At 49.6% G+C, this 17,203-nt stretch overlaps 7 protein-coding genes across 7 annotated transcripts; 3 read left to right on the top strand and 4 right to left on the bottom strand.

Annotated features, from left to right (window-relative positions):
* The first annotated feature begins 157 nt into the window (after window positions 1-157).
* Window positions 158-1,409, top strand: M430DRAFT_179541 (hypothetical protein). Its single transcript, XM_024863769.1, has 3 exons — window positions 158-219; window positions 268-581; window positions 728-1,409. Exons 1-3 carry the CDS (start codon window positions 188-190, stop codon window positions 1,126-1,128), a joined length of 747 nt encoding a protein of 248 aa, XP_024718000.1. The 5' UTR covers window positions 158-187; the 3' UTR covers window positions 1,129-1,409.
* On the bottom strand, window positions 1,098-2,631 carry M430DRAFT_69266 (hypothetical protein). Its single transcript, XM_024869416.1, has 9 exons — window positions 2,440-2,631; window positions 2,279-2,391; window positions 2,212-2,222; window positions 1,834-2,159; window positions 1,739-1,787; window positions 1,681-1,690; window positions 1,593-1,633; window positions 1,489-1,544; window positions 1,098-1,428 (listed from the first exon to the last, which is right to left on the bottom strand). Exons 1-9 carry the CDS (start codon window positions 2,452-2,454, stop codon window positions 1,267-1,269), a joined length of 783 nt encoding a protein of 260 aa, XP_024717999.1. The 5' UTR covers window positions 2,455-2,631; the 3' UTR covers window positions 1,098-1,266.
* Window positions 2,632-2,875: 244 nt separating this feature from the next.
* On the top strand, window positions 2,876-5,462 carry M430DRAFT_30704 (hypothetical protein; the record flags this gene model as incomplete). The annotated part of the gene is made up of 3 exons (XM_024865970.1): window positions 2,876-2,938; window positions 2,991-3,161; window positions 3,222-5,462. The coding sequence occupies 3 exons, from the start codon at window positions 2,876-2,878 to the stop codon at window positions 5,460-5,462; spliced, it is 2,475 nt and encodes an 824-aa protein (XP_024717998.1).
* Window positions 5,463-5,623: 161 nt separating this feature from the next.
* Window positions 5,624-6,375, bottom strand: M430DRAFT_44950 (hypothetical protein; the record flags this gene model as incomplete). Its single annotated transcript, XM_024867732.1, has 3 exons — window positions 5,624-5,937; window positions 6,020-6,217; window positions 6,276-6,375. 3 exons carry the CDS (start codon window positions 6,373-6,375, stop codon window positions 5,786-5,788), a joined length of 450 nt encoding a protein of 149 aa, XP_024717997.1. The 3' UTR covers window positions 5,624-5,785.
* A 1,284-nt stretch (window positions 6,376-7,659) lies between these two features.
* Window positions 7,660-9,882, top strand: M430DRAFT_146058 (hypothetical protein). The gene is made up of 7 exons (XM_024862986.1): window positions 7,660-8,284; window positions 8,334-8,838; window positions 8,888-8,981; window positions 9,077-9,098; window positions 9,228-9,333; window positions 9,497-9,572; window positions 9,678-9,882. Exons 1-7 carry the CDS (start codon window positions 7,732-7,734, stop codon window positions 9,819-9,821), a joined length of 1,500 nt encoding a protein of 499 aa, XP_024717996.1. The 5' UTR covers window positions 7,660-7,731; the 3' UTR covers window positions 9,822-9,882.
* Window positions 9,883-10,640: 758 nt separating this feature from the next.
* M430DRAFT_107818 (hypothetical protein) lies at window positions 10,641-14,329 on the bottom strand (the record flags this gene model as incomplete). Its single annotated transcript, XM_024861180.1, has 2 exons — window positions 10,641-13,828; window positions 13,924-14,329. 2 exons carry the CDS (start codon window positions 14,327-14,329, stop codon window positions 10,641-10,643), a joined length of 3,594 nt encoding a protein of 1,197 aa, XP_024717995.1.
* Window positions 14,330-14,668: 339 nt separating this feature from the next.
* Window positions 14,669-16,645, bottom strand: M430DRAFT_37012 (hypothetical protein). Its single transcript, XM_024867037.1, has 7 exons — window positions 16,096-16,645; window positions 15,962-16,041; window positions 15,756-15,905; window positions 15,650-15,706; window positions 15,591-15,602; window positions 15,002-15,417; window positions 14,669-14,944 (listed from the first exon to the last, which is right to left on the bottom strand). Exons 1-7 carry the CDS (start codon window positions 16,199-16,201, stop codon window positions 14,896-14,898), a joined length of 870 nt encoding a protein of 289 aa, XP_024717994.1. The 5' UTR covers window positions 16,202-16,645; the 3' UTR covers window positions 14,669-14,895.
* Window positions 16,646-17,203: the final 558 nt, after the last annotated feature.

Raw genomic sequence — 17,203 nt, 5'->3', positions numbered from 1 at the left:
AAGTCTCGGTTTTGTATTTCAAGAACAATTTCAAGAGTGTTACGCCTCTTGCGTACCCCTTTTTGATGAGTAGGAGTCATGCCTAGATTACAAGGCACAAAGTCGCAAACCGCAAGGCTGAGCCTCTTTATTTTCGAGTTTCCGCAACCTCATCTAATCCATATCCATTCCAACTTCCCAACTCAGCATGTCCAACAGCAACCCCCCACCAAACGCAACGTACGTGTCATTGCACTCCGACACGTACACGCGCTAACGCTGCCCTAGACTGTACGTGCGCAACCTCGAAGAGCGGATCAAGATCCCGCAGCTGGTCGAGGCTCTGCGCGAGCTCTTCTCCGAATATGGCGAGATCATCGACATCGTGGCCAAGACGAACCTGAAGGCGAAGGGCCAGGCATTCATCGTGTTCGCCGATGTCGAGAGTGCTCAGAAGGCCCTCGATGATATCCAGGGCTTCGAGCTCTTTGAGAAACCTATGCAGATAGCTTTCGCGCGGACTAAGAGTGACGCGACTGTCAAGCGCTCGGGCAATGACGACGAGTTCGAGAGCCATAAGCGCCGTCGTCTGGCGGAGAAGGGTGCGTTGTTCTGCTCTATTTTCTTTCTTTTTGTGTCTTTGTCCCTTGGGCTCGAGCTTTGCTGCTGCTGCTGCTGCTGCTGCTGCGTGCGCCCGCTCACTTGGCGATTGTGAGGATTGCAGGCTAACGGTGTGGTGGCGTAACAGACAAGAAGAAAGCTGCCGAGGCAGCAGAGGAGCAGAAGCGCCTCAGATCTGCAGCCGTGGGCGCGCCCGACGCTGCAGCACGGCCCATCAAGGCCACCCGTGGCGCGGGTCTCAAGTCTTCCAATCCGGCCGGTGCGGCTGTTATCCCTGATGAATACCTGCCGCCGAACAAGATTCTTTTCGTGCAGAACTTGCCTGATGGTTATGATATCGATGCGTTGACGGCCATCTTTGGTAGGTTTGAGGGATTCAGGGAGGTTCGATTGGTGCCGGGTAGGAAGGGGATTGCTTTCATTGAGTACGAGGCCGAGACGGGTGCTATTAGTGCGAAGGAAAATACGGCTGGTATGGCGTTGGGTGATGGCAGTCAGATCATGAAGGTTACGTACCAGAGACAGTAAGGCGTTTGTTGCTACCTTTACCGTATTGTAGGATAGGAAAAATTGATGCTGGACCTTATATATACTCGCTAATCCTACATACCTAAAGAATTCAAGTCCTCCAAAGCCAGAATAGTGCAGAAAACCCATGTCCATAGATCAGAAGATGACATCCTCATCCTCCTGTTCACCTAATATATCGGGGGTACTCTCAGCATTCTCCTTATCACTCTCTTGCTTCTCTTGCTCTGCTGCTGCTTCTCTCTTCGCCAACATCTCTGCATCTTGTTGAGCATTATCTCTCTGCTTCTTGTTCTGGACCTGTTGCGGGTATTAGCTAGGCTCGTGATTTAATGATGCATCGGGGCAGGTGAAATTTGCCTTCTTTAATCGGAAGAATTCTTCTCTGTCCAACTCGTCGAGTTCGGAATTGATATCTGCGAGTGATTAACCTCCATACTGTAACACTTTGCTGGAATCCATACATTTGATGGTGTTTTCTGTGCGTGGTATAATAACGTGCTCGCTATCATTTGTCAGTGGAAACTTGTGGGTATGATCAGGAAGACTAACATGGCGTTCACTGTGACAGTTAGCATCAGAAGTCATGCAAGGAATAGACAGAGCTTACCTCTCCTGTTGACGACCTTAATGACCTCATCCAAGATAACAAAAGCAGTCTATTCAAGTCAGTCGAACTCCAAGTGCTCGTTCAAAAGGTCCTACCTGCAGACTCGCAAGCTCAACTAGAGTCTCCACAGCTCTTGCATATGTTTCCCGGCACCTCTGCACTTGCTGCCCACCCTTCCCTAGACCAGTCAACCCAAAGTCATTGTTGCCCTCCGTGGTGAAGCTCTCAAATGCGGGTAGGAAGACACCAGAGACGTTCTCCTGCTTCGTCCGTATCCTAAACCGAGCCGACTTCGCCGATTCCTGCACCTGGTAGCCAATGTCTCCACCGACCGCGTAGGTCACTTCCGCCAGAGAGAATGCGGCAATCTGCATCACCCTCCCCATCTTGCGCTTCGCCTCGTCAATTCGTCTAGTTATTTCTGAATATGAGTGAGAATTGGGATTCTGCATGGTCATGGTGATGTGAAATACCTCTGAAACGTCTATAGGAGCTTGTGTTAGCTTGGGAATCACTTGCATTGGAGGAATAAAGACCGACTTGGTAAGCGCTTCACTCTTTCTCTTCAATAGATCATGGCCTGTCTGAGCTCCCTTCAGCTTAGACTTCATCAATCCCAAAGATTGTCGGGTTGGGAAGACGGCTTCCCGGTTCTACATGATAGTCAGTTTAGACCATAGTATGTAGAGCTTCCATCTTACCCCAGCTCCGGACATCTTGACTGCGGCCGACCAGAATTAAGTGGGAAAGAGCGCTCAAAATCGCATTCACAAATGCAGGCTGAGACAAGTAGTATTCGGAAAAGGATGTGGGAATAGGGAAAAATTGGATTCGTAGTTATTTTCGAGGTGGCTCAGATAAACGTTGATTAACAAGCTCCCCCAATCCTCTTCGTAGTACGTCGACCTGTCGGACAGGGCTGCGGCGGTGTTGCTGCCTCATATCTTTGTTCTGCCTTGCGAACCAGGTATCCATACTAAAAACCGCATGTCCAAGGTAAAACTCCGTCCGCGACTCGCGACGCAGCCAGAGGAGATGTGGTTCGCTCCCGCTTTCCTGCTCGCCTCATCGTTCTCTCGCATTGTCTAATCGGTATCTCGAGGTTGGCAGAGCATGCCAGGTGAGCTTTTGCCCACAATGGCCGCTGCCAGCGTCTCGCAGTCGAAGCTCTCCAGAGGAAAGCCTGACCTCTACCTCATAGTAAGTCTAAGTAACCGCTGAAGTCATGTAATCCAAGCTGATCACTCTCCAGTCCGAAGAAGACACAGTCTACGAGCAAGATATCCTGCGCCACCCTGGGACCATCAGGCCTTGGCTGGCATATATCGAGTTTAAGTTTCAACATGGAAACCTTCACGAGCAAGCTTATGTCTTGGAAAGAGCTACCCGGCAGCTGCCACGGTCATATAAACTATGGAAGATGGTATATCCCAGTCCCTCTCAACCTCAGTGTATTGCTAGGCCATTAGCTAATACCACGTAGTATTTGAATCTGAGGATGAAGCATCTGGGAAAGTTGAATCCCGCTATCTTCAAGGCCGAATATGCGAAGGTCAACTCGCTCTTCGAACGCGCACTGATCCTACTCAACAAGATGCCGCGAATATGGGAAATGTACCTGTCCTTTCTTCTTCTCCAGCCTCTTGTAACCTTCACGCGTCGAACCTTTGACCGAGCTCTGCGAGCCTTGCCTATCACTCAGCACAACCGAATTTGGGCGCTGTACCGACCATTCGCAAATTCGGCTTCGGGACAGACGGCGGTCGTGATATGGCGACGCTTCATGCAGGTACACCCTGAAGATGCTGAGGATTTCATAGAGCTGCTGGTTGAGATGGGTCACTACACAGAAGCTGTCCAGCAGTACATGAATATCCTGAACAACCCGAAATTTCGAAGCAAGAATGGCAAGAGTCACTATCAGCTTTGGAGTGAAATGGTTGACCTTCTAGTCGAGCACGCTAAAGAAGTCAAGACCGGGGATGATGTAGGCATTGATGTGGAGAGAACCATTCGCAGTGGCATCGAAAGATTTGCGGACCAAAGGGGGAAGTTGTGGTCTGGGTTGGCAACGTACTGGATTAAAAGGGGAAGCTTTGAAAGAGCGCGAGATGTGTTCGAGGAAGGCATTACGACAGTCATGACAGTTCGGGATTTCACTCTTGTTTTTGATTCATATGTCGAGTTTGAAGAGGCAATCACCGGAGCTTTGATGGAAGAAGCTGCAGTACGCTCAGAGAAGGGTGTTGTTGATGAAAGTGCCGACTTTGACCTGGACATTCGGATGATGAGATTCGAGCAGTTGATGGACCGGCGTCCTTTCCTGATCAACGATGTCCTACTTCGACAAAATCCCAATAATGTTCCGGAGTGGAATGTTCGCGTCGGATTATGGGGTGATAATAAGAAGGAGGTGGTCAAGACATACACTGATGCGATTGCCGCTGTACAGCCGAAGAAAGCTGTAGGCCAATTCCACGAGTTATGGGCTAATTATGCCAAGTTCTACGAGAAAGGGGGTGATTTACGAAACGCCAGGGTCATCATGGAGAAAGCTGTGAAGGTCCCCTTCAAATCAGTAGCTGAGCTGGCTGATATGTGGATCGAATGGGCGGAGATGGAGTTGAGGAATGAAAACTTCGACGAAGCCGTGAAGATCATGGCCAAAGCAGTTCAAGCCCCCAAACGCTCGACCGTCGACTACTTCGATGAAACTCTTTCCCCACAGCAACGAGTACACAAAAGCTGGAAGTTATGGAGTTTCTATGTCGATCTTGTCGAAAGTGTCAGCACCCTAGAAGAAACGAAGAAGATATATGAGAGGATATTTGAACTGCGAATTGCGACGCCCCAGACCGTCGTTAATTACGCCAATCTTCTCGAGGAGAACAAATACTTTGAAGAGTCTTTCACAATCTACGAAAGAGGTCTTGATCTTTTCAGCTATCCTGTGGCATTTGAGCTCTGGAACTTGTACCTGAGCAAGGCCGTTGATCGAAGGATTAGTATTGAGCGATTGCGAGACTTATTTGAGCAAGCAATTGAAGGGTGCCCGCCGAAGTTTGCTAAGGTCTTGTATTTGATGTATGGAAATCTTGAAGAAGACAGGGGGCTCGCAAGACATGCAATGCGAATCTACGAGCGAGCAACTCGTGCTGTCTCGGACGACGACCGCGCAGAGATGTTCAACTTCTATATCACCAAGTCTGCGTCGAACTTTGGCCTTCCATCGACAAGACCTATCTACGAGAGAGCCATTGCAACATTGCCAGACGATGAAGCAAGGGATATGTGTTTGAAGTTTGCCGAGATGGAGAAGAGACTTGGGGAGATCGACCGTGCAAGAGCTATCTATGGGCATGCATCACAATTCTGCGACCCCCGCACCACCCCATCTTTCTGGCAGAAATGGGAGGCTTTCGAAGTCCAGCATGGTAATGAGGATACGTTCAAGGAAATGCTTCGTATCAAGAGGAGTGTTCAGGCTCAGTATAATACTGATGTCAACTTTATCGCCTCGCAAGCACTCGCTCGAAGCCAACAGCAGGCAGATGGCGAGAATGGTGAAAAGAGTGCGGACGCCATGGCAGCTTTGGAGCGGGAGGCAAGAGCTCCTGCTGGGTTTGTTCCGGCGAGTACGGGACCCCAAGGGGGAAATATCAAGGAGCCAGTCGTGGCTGCTAATCCGGATGCTATCGATGTAGATGGCATGGATGATGAGTAAGGGAAACTGCATTGTTTTGGGAGTTTGGACAATCGTGAGGGCATCTCAAATCTCGTGCATGGAGGGGCGTCTGGCGGATTACTAGTGATCACAAGAATCACTTTCTTTTGTACTTTATGATAGGACACAAATCCCGATTCAGCAAAAATCGATGTATTATTCCGCTTCTGTTCGCTCCTTGCAATTGTGCCAGTAATAATCAACGCCATAATTAATACCATACCAAACTTTCTCGTGTAAACTTAGAACCCGTCCTGTCTGCATGTCTGCTAGCACGACCGTGCCTCGTCCTTCAAGCTGTCAGCTCCACCCTTGCCAGCCCCCTAATTCTTGTCGTCGACATTGGCATCAGAGTCAGACTTCGTCACCGTACTGCCATCTCCGGATCCACTGGCGACAGGTCGTCCACTGCCGATAGGTCCACCAACAGATCCAACAGAGGAGGAACCCTTCTTCTTCTGAGGGCTGTGTCGACCTGCATCATCGTCAGCTTTGAATGCAGATACGACCTCCGTATTGTGAAAGAAGGAGTTAATGAGAGGAACAACAAGACACACTGAATTGAGAGAAGCCGGCAGTCGGCACTATCTCGGGAACAAGAGGAGAGACAGCTTTTTTGGCATCGACTATATCATCTACATCCTCGGAGCCGGAGGAGAAAGAGCCTTCGACGAGCTTAGCGGTCAATGAGTCCTCCTCCTTGGAGGTTTCGATGCCGGGGCTGGTTTTGGTGATGGGGCTGCTATCATCGAGTCCTGTGCGAATATGTTAGAAGTCTGGTAACGTGGGAGGTGGTAGAGGATGGGAACGAACCTTCAGCTGTAGGGTCGGTCATCGGTGGCAGGTCGAGAGGGTCCGGCTTTGGGGAGTCCGGCTCTGGGGTATCCGGCTTTGGGGTGTCCATTTGTGTCATTTTCTTGAGGATGACGTGGGGGGAGTCTCAGAATATTCGTTCTTGTGGAATTTGGAGGAAATGGAGAGACGATGTCTGGAGCTCGGATTGATGGTTTGAGACTCGGTACAGAGGGTTGGCTTCTGTTCACTTGAGCTGGGTTGAGTGCGAGACGAAGACAATGATGAGAGAAGAGTCGAGAGTCAGGACAACAGTGCTACTTATTGACTGCCTTTATACACGTACGTCCCTTCCCGATCGGGGCTGCTTGTTCTCGCATAGAGATTGAGGGGGAAAGCGCTTGCGGAAAGGGCTCTCGATGTACAGAAAGAGCGAAGGAGAAAGTTAAAGGAACTGTGAGACTCCTAGTGGCGCAAAGGACTACTTTGTTTTACCGGGTAGGTTGATTGTACGGATTGCGAATAATGCATAGAATATAGATGAGGTCGTGAATCTGATTGAATTGTGTCCCGAGTGAAGATATGATGTATATATATGCCGCTTTGTGCCTGGTAGCAGACGGCCTTCAAGAAGTGAAGCTTAACAGTCGTCGACGGTCACTTGATCTCGACCATGCTGGAAGGGTAGGTCTGGGTACATCCCCGAATAGCAAAAATGCAGTTAAAGCAAGAGAAGCAAAATCCTCTGTATTGCCATGACATGACTTGCTGGTTCGATGATCGTGTTCGGTTATAAGTGATGGATGATGGATGATGGTGGACGTTGACCTGTTGCTGTACTCGCTTATCAAAGTGTTTCCGGCGTTAAGTTGCACTTCTCACTTCTCCCGTCTCTCCTTGAGCCTCTTTTCTCTTCTCTTTCTCCTCCTTGTATCCGCTCCATTTCTTATTACTTCTGGTTGGTTGGCTTATTATTGCCCCTGTATACGGAAATATTATAATGCCGAATGCCATCTACCTTGCTGTATACAGCGTACTTGATTTATTAATGTCCGGAGTCCCCCACCTCTCATAGCAATACTGTCGGCCACGTGGGGTAGAGAGGAATGAGTATTCCTCTGGGTCCCGGGTTCCCCCTCCCAACATGGATACAGCACCAACTACTCCACCCACAAATATCCCCTGTATTTCAAGCATAAGCTCAAGTGTCAAGTGTCAACAAGGCTAGTTAGGGAAGAACAGTAGAAAGGCCAGAAGCTCTCTCCCTGTTGCTGATGCGATGCTCGTATTCGGAGTTCCCCTACCAAGAGAATATAAGGCTGGGCCCTGAACCTCGAGATAGCCTCCTTCTCCAGAGTATTGTCGATCTGTAGCTCTCTGCCTCTGTTGTCTCTCAACAGTAGTGCTGCATCTATTGGGTTAGTGTTTAGACTGGCTTGAATTTGATTTTCATTCCTTTACTATTCATCCAGCAGAGATGCGTCAATTCAGTTGTTTCCCTGTCCTTGCAGCAGGCATAACCTTCGTTTCCCACGTCCATGGCTTGGTCTCCAACTCCTCCATCAACTCCCAGACGCGCATTGCATATGCTGGCAGTACTGGCATGACAGTTTCATGGAACACTTTCTCTAAAATCGATCGTCCTACCGTGCTCTACGGAGAGTCACCCTTCGCGTTGACGAACTGGGCTACGTCGGACGTCTCCGTCACGTATAACACCTCCTTGACATACAACAACCATGTCAAGATCACGGGACTCAAACCTGATACCTGGTACTATTACTTGCCAACGTCCTTGATGAAGAACGATACATCAGCTGGCCCATATAAGTTCAAGACGAGCAAGCCGGCTGGTGACTTTGATCCATATTCGATAGCTGTCGTCGTTGATATGGGGACGATGGGACCCGAGGGTTTATACACGTCCGCTGGAAAAGGAGTCTCCCCGAACAACATTCTTGCTCCCGGAGAGAACAACACAATCCAGTCCTTGACGGCCGCTGTTCACGACTTTGAATTCCTGTGGCATCGTATGTTTTGCTCTTTTAAACTATTTGAATCGCTACTGATCTTCTATAGCTGGAGATCTTGCCTACGCGGACTACTGGCTAAAGGAGGAGATCCAAGGATTCGAACCAAACACCACAATTGAGGACGGTTATAAAGTCTACGAGTCCATTCTCAATGAATTCTATGACGAGATGACTCCAATCACGACCTCCAAACCGTGGATGGTTGGTCCTGGAAACCATGAAGCCAACTGTGACAATGGCGGCACTGGGGGCTACACTGCAAGCATCTGTATGCCCGGCCAAACCAACTTCACCGGATTCATTAACCATTTTCGTATGCCCAGCGACGAGTCTGGTGGAGTTGGGAACTTCTGGTACTCATTCGATTACGGAATGACGCATTTTGTGCAGTACGATACAGAGACAGATCTTGGGCATGGACTTATCGCTCCAGACTCTCCGGAAGGGGGATCTGAGGACTCTGGCCCCTTCGCCGTCGCCGATGCTCAGGCCAAATGGATCGCTGCTGATCTTGCCAAGGTCGATCGTTCCAAGACCCCTTGGGTAGTTGTGTACGTCTCTTACTCCTAATTTCTCGGCCACGTTCTTAACTTTAATCAGTGCTGGCCACCGACCTTGGTACTCGTCAGGATCTATCTGCACTGCTTGCCAGGAGGCCTTCGAGTCTGTGTTCATCCAAAACAATGTCGACTTGGTAAGCACCTCTAAGACTGAATCTCGGGGCTCTGAGTTATACTCATGCTCGGATTATTCATATATTTGTAAAGATCAATGTCTAATGAACTATAGGTCTTGAGTGGACATTTCCATGGTCAGTAACCCCTCAGCAAATAAATTTGTACTCATGCCCTATGAATATCTCTTATGATCTCTTATGATCTGAGGAGCATGTTTCAATATTCTTTTCAAACAAACTTTTACCGCTAACTCTGAATAACAGTCTACGAGAGAAATGCTCCCATCAAGAACGGCACCATCGATCCTAACGAATTGAACAACCCCTCTTCACCGTGGTATATTACCAATGGCGCAGCTGGACATTACGAGTAAGAATCCCCAGACAGCGATTGGTCTCTTCCAAGGCTATTCTCTTTCATGAGAGGCAAGCCTTGCTCTCCTGTCATACCATGAAAACCAGGGTGCTTCATGCCTAGCAACACTCTTTCCCAATATCCTTGTCCAAATTACAATTACTGATCTCAGCCACAGTGGTCTCGATAGCTTTACATACCCGCTACAACCTTACCATCGCTACGGTCTCTCGACCGACGACGGTATCTACGGAGTACGTACCCCCCCCCCCCCCCCTCCTTCCCCCACCCCTCAATTAATGCCAATTCCCATCCCCATTCCCTTCCACAATCACTCGCTGACTCTGCTTGCTATCCAGTGGAGCAAGCTCACCTTCCACAACTGCACTCACCTGACGCACGAGTTCATCAACAGCGCCAACGGCAGCGTTTTGGACACCGCCACCCTCTATAGGGATCATGAATGTGGCCGTCGTCTTTGGCCTAAGGGTGAGAGTAACTGAGCGGTGGCCCTGTCAAAACCAAAATCGAAGAGTATTAAATAAAATTAAAGATACCTAGGTGAATAGATTTATAGATCTTCATTATTGACTAGGTATCACTCTATCTTATGCGTGGCTCCCCTCCAGAAGCCTGGAACTTGCTTGGTCTGATTGAATTTACTCGCTCTTGCATTTGTGGTACGACCTTCGCCCTTTTCAAACTTAGAAAAATCCCCAAACTTCCCTTCGACCTGAGAACTATTCAAACTGTCTCAGAAACTGTCTCTCAACTTATAATCGACAGCCTCGATTTCAAACACTCTAAAACCTTGCGATACGCATACAACACGCACATACACTCGCAAGTAGTGAGCCCATATCGGGTCAATGGCCAACCGGGATTCAAATCCGAGGGATCTAGCTGGGCAGACTGAAGATAGATAGGGTTGGGAGACGTTGGTGGAAGACAAGATCATATATGTACAAAATCACCTCGCATGCACTTCTGTATTACTAGGTATAGCCTACAATCGAAAAAGGACAAAACAAAAAACTCTATAGAGTTCATATAATGGTCTACAGTAAAGTGCCGCCTTCAACTGTACCGTGAAAGCAGGTACTCTTAGCTTAACCCTTTATTTATATTTCACGACTAGCAAGATATATAGATATAAACAAGATGATCTGGTTTAATAGATAAGCCAGCTAGCTAGCTACTATAGAATAGCATAGCATATCAGGCCAAGGAGAAGTAAAAAGCATATCTACTACGATAGAAGCGCTATTTGAAAAAAAGAAGAGTCTTAACCAATCAAGCACAAAAAGCACACACAAAAATGCTCAATCCGCTCTTCCCTTGCCCTTCCCAACAATGGGACGTTCCAAGCCCGGGAAATCATCCCGCGGATCCATCGCCATCGCACTCTCTATCTCTAGCCGGCTCTGCTCCTCGGCGAGGCTTAGCTGCAAAGCGAAATCTAGATCGTCTGCTTCTACGGTGTGGTTCTTGCTCCCTGACGCTTGGGCTCGGGTGCGGTATTTGGAGGATTTGCTCGTGGACGGGGAGGAGGAGGCGGAGCGACGGGATTTCTTGGGCTTGTAGGTTATAGGGATGTTGTACTCGCCGCTTCCGCTTGCTCTGGGCGAATGGCCGCCGGAATCAACACCGTCTAGTAAGGAAAGGCGGATGGCTTCTTCGAGGTCGTGGTCGTAGTTATCGTCCTTATTATTGATTGGACCTGATGAGCTTATTTGACCCTGGACACTGCCCTCAGGTGTGACTGTCGCACTTGTCCAAGGACTTTGCGCAGAGGATGTTTCGCCTGTCCCAGCGGAGCGGTCGGCGTCACTCATGCGGCGCTCCTCCTCTTTTTGGAAAGCCTCTGCGGATATCATCTCGGCGTAGCGCAGAGCCTCTTCTTCATTGAGACCTCCCAAACCTACACCAAACCTTCCCCGGAGCCTGGCTTCCTCGCGAGCTCTGCGGATTTTTTCGTTTTTGAGTTCCTCCTGTTCGGTTGCTATGTAATCCATTAGAGCCCCTCTCCCAGTACTGGTAAATCGATCGGGGCCTCCGTTACTACCACGTTCAATGGACCGACGAAGGCGACGCTTTTTGCTTTGGTATTGATCTGCTGACGAGGAGCTGTATGCCCAATAGCGAAGATGCGTTCCCAAGGACACCATGCCACGCAAGACAGTTGGGTCGGGATCAATAGCAATCGCGCCAGCAGCGTATAGATTTATGCCAACGCCGTGGACTGATGCTGCCGCCTGAACCAATCGACGTCTAGCACGGGATGAGAAACGGGAGTTGAGGGTTCTCACTGGCTGGAGTGTCGAGGCCAATGGATCCCATGTCTGAACGAGTCCGTCATTGCCCCCATGAACGACATATAGAGCGGAGACCGCCAGGCATGATATCTCTGGTGAGTCTGTATAAATGGTCCGTACAGGGTGCAGTTCGTTCACTAACGACGCATTTGTAGATTGAGGCCCGCGCATGTTCCACATTACTACGACACCAGTTTTCGTGCCAATTGCGAGGAATCGTCCTCTATCGCCAGGAATATTAGCCGTCGTGGGAGTGCCCCGGCCAGAAGGAGTGGCGAAGGGGGATGAGACTGTCGAGGTGCCATTTGCGGTTCGAAGAGGATCCTCATCAACAGTTGACAATGCAGTCGTAGACATATCAATGGCGCTGGTAGTGATTTTGACACTAGGATGATCCTTGAGGGATAATATTGACGATCGCCATTCCTCTACGAGAGAGTTAGAGGACAAAACTTTGACGGTTGGACTGCCAGGTATGCTCGGTGAGCGCTCATCGGGCGTTACCCTAGCAGGGCCAATCACAGTACTTCCACCGAACAAAGAAGTCGTCTGGGATCGTTCTGGCGATGAAGTCTTAGCAGAGGTGGTCACTCTGCCGCCGCCAAATAATGATGCCATCGTTGTCGTCTTTGGCTCCATTAGCGGGGTGTTTGGCAAGGGATACTCCTCAAGAGGGGCCTGCTCAGATTTCCATCTTGTGAATCTTCTGATTTCTGCAGGCTCACCCTCATTAAGTCCACACTTAATGACAAATATGCCTTCTCCGGCCCCATTGCCGTCATCACCAGCAAAGTCGACTTCCAACCTTCTTCGCATGTCCCAACCCTCACAAACTTTACGGAAATGGGATGGACGATAGCCTAGAAACTTTTCGATCTCCAATGTTTCAGCTCCAATCTGGGCCTTGGATAATCTCATCTTTTTTGAAGAAGATCTCGGTGAATAGCTGCCAGGGATCTCGAACTCATGATATGGGTCATCCCGTGCAACGCGGCGAGAGGACTCGACAAGGTTCCAATAAGCTGTGCGGCCAGCACTCCAAGCGAGTCTGGTAATATCGCTTTCATCTACCTTGCTCTCAATAAGAGCGGAAGATGGAGTAGTCGTGAGGTAGAACACCTCTCCAAGAGCATTCAAAGCGACTGCCCAAACTCGACCAGAAGCCTTTCGTTTAGAATTATATGAATCATCAGCTTTGAGGCTGATGATTGGGACTCCTGGACTGAGTACCCATTTTGCGGTCAGTTGGCCTTTACCGATGCGGCGTCCGTGAGGAGTGTCAGCACCTAAGGAATACGCAGTGACAATCCCTAGGGTTGATCCAGTCATGATCCCAACTAGGCCGTCGGTCATAGAAGGGACGGAGCTCGACTTGGCGATCCAGACAGCAGAAATTGCTTCGGTGAGGCCTGGAATCTTGGGGATGCCAGATTGATGATCGACGAGGTCAGTTGGTTGACTAAGAAATCGTCCACGCATTTCTTCGGTGGGTCGATAGTAAGCTTGACCTCCCGGAAACCCTTCACCATATACCATCCCAAATGGTTGACTAAGATCCATAGAGTTTGGAAGGCCTGCTGGCCCTTCACCATCTCCATACGGTCGGTCACCCACGAAGAGGTCCGCAAACTGAGGCAGCGCCTGGGGATCAGAAAGTCCCCAATTGTCGATTTTACCAATGTTAGGATCGCTGGTACAAGCTGTTCCAGTCTCGTCGGTGCCATGGATGAAGCGTGGCGATTTCTTACCAGTGCCAAATACAGCATGGATATGATTGATTGTAGCAAACAGCTGCGAGTTGTATGTTACCACCGCATTGGCGTTATTCGCGGCACTGTTGGATCGAGAAGAAGCACCACGGCCAGGGGCGAGCTGAGCAGGTTTTCCTTTCTCGAGGCTACGTAAAAGCCTCGTTCGTAGGATGTATTCGCTGCGCCAGGACGCAAGAGCTGTTAATCGAGTGAAAAAACGCTGTTCTGATCGGAGCTGTTCCCGGGACTCTTGATCAGAGCCTCGGCGGTTTATTTGAGAGCTTGTGGTATAGTTCTCTGCATCTTGGCCCGGAAAGAACCGCGAAAACGCAATACGCCAGGCATGCGGCGTCGTTACAAGGCCGTAAAATCGACGAGAAACAAGAGATACTGCCGAAAGGGATGAAGCTGGTAAGTGTGACAAGATATGGGTCAAAACCTCTGCTGAGCATTAGAACACATGGCCACCAAGAAGACACCCATAATCAGCAGAATTGCTCTGTGCAAAAGTGTAGAGGGCCTTGTGGAGGGAAAATTACCATTTGGGAAGTTCTCAAGCTGTGGTCCGTCGAGCGTACTGCTTTGCTTCTTGACTACCTTGAAGCCAGGGCCTTCATTGTGCTTTCTAGGTGTCGATGGCAACAAAGCGTTTTCATACTCGGAGATCAGCTGGAAGGAGGGTTTTGGCCGCGTTTCATTGCTATCGTCCAAGTTCAATCGTCCCAATTGCTCTTGCAGTTCCGCGCGTCCGGGTGAGCGCGTTCCGCTCTCATCCGGCGCTGCTCCTGGACCTGCAGATGCTGCGCGCTCATCGAGAGGAGAGACACGCGCGTCTGCGGAGGGCAGCTGGTTTGCGAGAAAGCCATATTGGGAGGCGTCGACACGTTCTGATGAGTTGTTCAAGGTGGGAGCGGGTGTTGAAAGTTCGGTAGGCTCTGGTTGCATAAAATTGAGGGGCGAAGAGTGGATGTTGAAGGGGTGACTGAGCCAACTATATCTGGTCAGTCTGGAAGCGGGAATTGGCTTTGGGACGCGTTGGGTTCGTTCTGTCTGTGGTATCGTTGTTGTGTAGAGATTCAAGATTGTGACGTGAGGATTTCCAATATTGAGGCTAGTACTGAATTGGCCCTAGCGTCACTCGGAGCAAATTACCCCTTTTCGTCTCTCAACTCGCTTCACCTCCTACCTAAGGTATCTCCTGCTGACCATCATACCTAAGTATCAATCACTTTTCCGTCACGTCTCACTACTACTTGGTATTCTAAGATCCATTTTCCTAATCTCTTCCCATTACTATACAAGCATGCCTAGAGGTAATGCGGAGTTTGCTAGCCTAAGTCCTACAGTTGAGGTTGGATTTAACTTCCATTACTATACCCCTAGTGCGAAAAGAGACTTGGGCTGAGTACGAGAAGTTGGTATCGATGTGTTTACTACAGTAGCTGCTTAGAAATTACTCTATTCTGGATCTCTCAGCTTTCTCCCTGTCCCACGCCCACCTCCGCCCCAATCTAGAGGTCGGTTTTGCCAGTCGCAATCAGATCCAGCCAAGCAGCGAGTCTATGAGTAGTCGTTAGTTTCATGGAAGGTACCTAGAATCCTCACGAGATGACTGACCTGTATCCAGCCTTGGCAAATTGGAGTTGGATCACTGGGAGGGCTGTTGTGTAGTAATCACCTGACAGATCCGTATTCTCGAGCGGCGAGATGCCGTCCGGCATGACAGTGCTGCAGACGTACGCGTTGCTGTCGGTCGCCCAGCCCATGCTTGAAGCCACGGGATCCGAGATATTCATACCCTTGAGCCAGCTTGCGGCCTGGGACTTGTACGCTCCGGTCTTGATTTCCGTGGTGAGATTCTGGGCCCAGTTCTCGGCATCGGCGAGAGTGTAGCCATCGGCATATTTCTCGGGCATGTTGGTGTCCCAGATGTGGTGGAGGTTGGTAGATGTGGATCCGAATTTCACATCGATGTCGTTTCCGCCATAGTCCAGGTTCTCATCATGAAGTGGTTGATGGATATCGCCAATGAACTGGATGAATCGAAATGAGTATTTTCCTATGTCATACTTTTTCTCGACCATGAAGGAAGGACTAGAGACAATATGATGTGCTTCAGGGTCGATGCCCATGAACCATGACAATGGGAGAGGCATTTCAAACAACCTGTTCTCGGGCAAGGTTCCACAGGAAATTCACGACTTACGTGAACAAGGAACTAGAAAGAGGTCAGCAATAATCTCGGGGCTTCGGTTTTAGTCTTACCTTCGCTGCCATGTCCAAATCCGAGTCACTCGAGCTGCTGTCTTGCATGATAGATGTCTAGATATGCCGTTAGTGGTTGGTCTTCACGTCTTTAAAGTCACCATACATAGTTCTGGATTGCTGCCACAACGCATCCACTCGAACCGCAATCACGGTCGTAGTCAACATTGCAAGATGATGGTGGATCGTCTTGAGCATCAATGAAATGGTAAGGTTTTGAGTAAAGGCCGGCAGAGGTATATTTATAAGTGTCCGCCTGAACAGCTGTCAGATAGTCCCACACAAGTTTCTCCTCCACCAAGTGGAACTCACCCATGTGGCAACACCTGCCAAGTAGCTAGTGCTCGTATTTCCGAGAACTTTTTGGAAATATGTCTCTGTCTCAGAGCTGACTATGGATGTGTCAGGAAGCTGGAGATAAATGAACTAGGAACTATAGCACTGACCAAAGTTCGAGGCAATATAAGCGATCGTCTCGTGGCCCAGGTTGCCCCAAGCCAAGACTGTGGGGAGGGCAGAAGTCAAGAACAGAGCTGTGGCAGAAACCTTCATGGTGGCGATTTGATTTGGAGGGAAAGGTTGCTTGGAGAGACGTTGAAGCTACTTGATCATCGAGAGGTAATGGGAAGGTAACCGCATCTTATAATAGTACTGATGATATATGGTAGCAGTACGACACACACGTGCTAGAGGGGGTTGTATATGCATCAGTAGCAGGACGGAGTCAATAGCCAGATCAAGAAGGTGAGGGAGGATGCCTCGGATCTTGGCGGGAGCCCATACAGTACAGTGCATGGCTCTTGTTCGTGTACATAGAAATCCGAACGTCTTGAGGTAGTGAGCCTTTGTGCGATAGGTACCCTGGACGAGTAGTTGTCGATCCCTCACCAATCACATGGGTCATCTTGAAGCAGCCGATAAGCCACAGTCGCCTTCCTTTTCTTCCTCTTCTTGCCCTCCCGTGCCATCATTGCTGGGTGCCGCGGGGGGTTCCTGGTAGTGGTGGTTGGTAGGAAGAATGGAAAGTCCCCGTTCCCGCCTCCAGACCGCTTGAATGGGCAGCAGGATCGGCGAGTCCCGTCAAAATGCCGGCGGGGGACGCAGGTCATCACGAACCTTAATGCGCCGCGGGGCACTCAGGAACCTACAGAAGTTCGCGCTTCAGGGGCGTGCCGATTGGGTCGAAGCTGATAAGATATCTATCTTTCGGGACCTTCCAGAATCATAATGAGCACGACCAGGGTCGTAGGTAGGTAATGGCATACTGCAAATGGGTGGAAAGTCAAGGACTCAGCACAACCTTTCTTCTGCTTACCCGCCGATACCTAGTGAAAAGGTCACCAATTCCAAAGATTGCAAGACATCCGTGGAAATACCTATTCATCGACAATCCTCTCGGCACGCAGAGAGCTCCAGGTAGCCGTTACTCCCTTTGACCTCCATCTACCAATTTCAAAATTTTACCGGGTTAGTGAGGTTGGAAGGATGGAGTTTCGAGACTGGGGCAGCGGCTTTTTGTTGTTGTCGTCGTTGGTCTTTTTTTTTGGGGGGGGG

Source organism: Amorphotheca resinae, assembly GCF_003019875.1.
Source record: "Amorphotheca resinae ATCC 22711 unplaced genomic scaffold M430scaffold_11, whole genome shotgun sequence".
NCBI lineage: Eukaryota > Fungi > Ascomycota > Leotiomycetes > Helotiales > Amorphothecaceae > Amorphotheca > Amorphotheca resinae.
This window is presented reverse-complemented; position numbering and strand designations above follow the sequence as displayed.